Genomic DNA, 3,644 nt, shown 5'->3' with positions numbered 1-3,644 from the left:
TGGGAAGGGAGGTGGCAGCACCCTGGGCCAGGTGCCCTGCTCCCCCCAGGGCAGGCGCTGGGCAGAGGTGAACTACCTCGCATTAAAGATATTTGAGCTACAAGCCAGAAATCTTAAAACAACACAAGCCACAGATAAAACTAGAGGCAGTTTAAGGCAGACCTGCTCCACTAAAACAAAGTAAACACCGGGGCCTGCAGTGAGTGCCTTTTATTTTTACGCAGCTGAAAATATCAGACCTCACTCTAAGACTGTTCCTATTTATAAAGCACTGGAGGGGAGTCACCTTGGTTAACTCTGCTCCATGTGTCACCCTCTGTTTGCAATAAAAACCATCCAAATCCCCCTTTCCCCTCCCTTTTCTTTTTCCTTTTCACAAAGGCTGGTGTTCCCAGCTCGCTTCCTCGCAGCAGGCAGGGCAGGCAGGAGCAGGGGGGGTGGTCTGCCCTGCCCCACGCAGACCTCCCACCTCTTCTCACACATCTTGCCCCTCCATCCCCATCCGCACATTTTACTCCTTCCACCGCCAGCTCCCCTTGTTCCAGTTCCCCTCCTACAGCCACCAGGTACATGCACGCGGCTGCAGGGGCTGTGCTGGAAGATGTTCCTGAAAAAGAGCGAGGAGCACATTTTGGGCATGCACCAGCCTGGGAAGGGGCTGTTGGCATTTTCCACTCCCAAAGTAGGGCAGCTGTGGGAAGGAGAGCAGGGGAGAAGGATGCACACAGGGCACCGGGGCTCCACCCGGGATGGATGTAGCGCAAACAGTGCACGGGGAAGCTCCTCATGAAATATCAAGGTGGAGGTGTTCCTGCTCTCCTCCCAGGACCATGGGACAGCCATGGGACAGAGCAGAGGATGGTGCAGGGGGTCTATTCCCCAGTGCTGACATGTGGAAAACCCCTTTTCCTGAGAAAGTCCCACCAAGCTTTATCGGTCCCTTTCCACAAGTACATAGGATTTCAAATCTCAGATGCTTTTCTTCGCCAAAACTGTTTGACAAAATTTTTCACCGTTGATATTTTAAGGGTTTGGTGGAACTCAGCTCTTCTCCCTGGTGTCCTGGGGAGAGGGGAGGCGGGATAGGAAGTCTCTGGGCAGGTCTGGGACCATGGGCTCAGCCCGGTACGCGGAGCACTTACCTGCAGGTGCCTCCGTGCTGGTGATCAGGGAGGTGGGGTTGATGGCAGGGATCTCTGGAGAAGAAAGGGAGAGACGTCTTAAGGAAAGGGGCCCCCAGCTCTGGGAGCAACAAAAGCCCTGTGCAAGTGGGGTGCAGAGGGGATTTTGTGCAGTAGCTTGCTAAGAAAGATGGATGGGATGAATCTGACTTGAATATCACAGGCCATTAAACAGATCAACGTGTTCTCCGACTCTGCCCAAACTGAGGTCAGTAAATTGTGACAGGCTGAGACACTGCAATCCCTGAGATCCCTGCACTGATGCAGAGGACACGTGATCCAGGGACGGACAGGTTCAGCCTCCCACCCAGCATGAGCCAGTCCAAGGAGAGCACCCCCTGGCAGGGCAGGGGTCCTGAGGACAGGGTAGGGTGAGGTGGGACTCACTGATGCAGGGGGCCACGGGCGAGCGGCTCTGCTGGTAGCCCTTGGCACAGCGGTTGCAGGTGAGGCCGGTCACGCCGTCCTTGCACGGGCACTGCCCCGTCGTCTGGTTGCAGGTCTTGCCAGCTGCGCCAACTGGGTGGCAGTCGCAGGCTGGGTAAGAGAGAGAGGCAAGGTTACGTGAGAGCTGACACAAAACACAAATCCCAAACTGGACCCAAAGTGTGAGGCGAGGAGGAGGCGGGTCCTCCCAGCGCGCCAGTGGGAAGCAGCTGCTGGGGTTGGCACAAGCAAGATCCACAGGTGCAGTCAGTGGCCCCACACGCACTGCGAGCAGGAGGGTGAGCGGATGAAGGGCTGGGGCCAAGCTAGGGTTGATGGGGATGCTCAGGATGATCCCCTGGAGATCCCACAGCTCACACAGGCACCTCCACCTGCCAGCTGGCATTTAAGGTCTGCACACCAGGAGAACAGTGTCCCCCTGCCCACTTTGCCAGCAGCTGCTCTGGGGACAGCCCGGTACACATTAGGCAGGAGGAGGGACTTCAACGAGCAGCACTGAGCCTGCCGCCAGCCTTGTCCTGTGCAAGCAATGGCAGCAGGACTGCATGGAAACCTTTCTTTGTGGCCAGGGTGGAACTGAGGGTACTGAAGGGACAGATACATGCCCAGGTCTGCTCTTCCCCCACCTCAACCCCAGGGTGATGCTCCTGTTGTAGCAGTAAAAGGCATTTTCTCCACTTGTTCCCTCACCTCTGAGCTTTCCAGTCCATGGAGCTGAACCAACACTGAGTTTTACACAAACTTTGATTTTGTTTTGGTTTTAAGATGGTCTGAAGTGGATCTTCTTGATGCTTCCCTAGCTCATGAGCCTCGACAATCATCCTGCCTCCTGAAGACCTAAGCCAAAGGATGACCCCATGGCTTTCCACCACAGCCTCCCCAGGGAAAAAGCCACAGCTGAGGTGGGTGAAAGTTGGGTCTCCAGCCTCAGGAAGGACCCGAAGGGACTCTCCATTACAAAACACTGGATGGCGGACCCACCAGGGTTTGCCTACGAGGAGGGGTGCAGGAAGGAGATGTTCACTCAGGTGAGGACCTTCCCATCTGTGTGCCCAGGGCTGGATTGGCTACAAGCTGGAGGAGGTTATCTCGGCCTCCATCAGCGTAAGAGTTGAACGTGATTCCAAAGCAAAACAAAAACTTCCCCCCCTCACCCACCCCCGCAACCCCTCGATGTTATCATTTCCCTAATTTTCACCAGATGGGACTGGTGGGAGCACCACGGTGCTGCTCCTCAGGCCCCCGCCCACAGGGCCAGAAACCATAGCGAGCAGCCTCTAATGCGGACCAGATGCTCCATCCTTATCAGATCTTGGCTGGGACTGGAAGCGGACGTCTTTCTGACAAGGATATTTTGGGGGCTCAGCTGTGATAACAAATGGCAGCAAGCGAGGGAGTCTTGGCATGACGTAGGGCTATCGGAAACACGGGGTCTTTCTTCAGCCACAACAGGCTTGTCTCCTGCCGAGGCAGCTGGCTCTCCCCAGTGAACCAGGATTTCCCAGCTCTCCTGCAAACACTCGCCAGCAGCTCACTGGTGACCTCAAAGGTCCTGAGATCATGGGATGGACCAGCACTGGACTGCGAGGAGCAAAGCTTGGCCAGCCTTGGGTGACCCATGGTAACAGCACCCCTACTTCGTTTGGAGAACATTGGACTTACCACCCTCTCTTGAACCACTGTGCCCTGGGACATTTCAGCTGCTTCAGATGCATTTTGATGGTCTCCCCACACCTACTCCACAGTGCTCTTCTGTGCAGGCTCAGCTCGTTCCTTCCCTTGGAGGAAGCAGGTGCCTTTGACAAGCTGGCAGGTATGCCTCTTGGAAACCATCCATTGCTTTGCCTCTTCTCTGCTAGCAAAGGCTTGGGTTTCTGTAGTGGGGCTGGGCATGAATCACCGCCCATCCTCGTCACCACCTGTGCTGGAAAGAGCAGCCTGGTCCCACCAGCATCACCCCGGCACGCCCTGAACGAGGGGCCCTCACCCCATCGTGGGTGCTCAAAGATCTCCCAG

At 56.1% G+C, this 3,644-nt stretch overlaps 1 protein-coding gene across 1 annotated transcript in view; it reads right to left on the bottom strand.

Annotated features, from left to right (window-relative positions):
- Positions 1-508: 508 nt before the first annotated feature.
- LOC104276746 (netrin-3-like) overlaps positions 509-3,644 on the bottom strand; it is a gene marked incomplete at both ends in the record, with an annotated part of 12,874 nt that continues 9,738 nt past the window's right edge. The window contains 3 exon segments of the mRNA XM_009873169.1: positions 509-607; positions 1,143-1,196; positions 1,569-1,718. Coding sequence (XP_009871471.1) covers positions 509-607; positions 1,143-1,196; positions 1,569-1,718 — 303 coding nt within the window.

The sequence above is a fragment of the Apaloderma vittatum genome, unplaced genomic scaffold (assembly GCF_000703405.1).
Source record: "Apaloderma vittatum isolate BGI_N311 unplaced genomic scaffold, ASM70340v1 scaffold31337, whole genome shotgun sequence".
NCBI classification, from domain to species: domain Eukaryota; kingdom Metazoa; phylum Chordata; class Aves; order Trogoniformes; family Trogonidae; genus Apaloderma; species Apaloderma vittatum.
The sequence above is the reverse complement of the archived record's forward strand: the minus strand, read 5'-3'. Positions and strand labels throughout refer to the sequence as shown.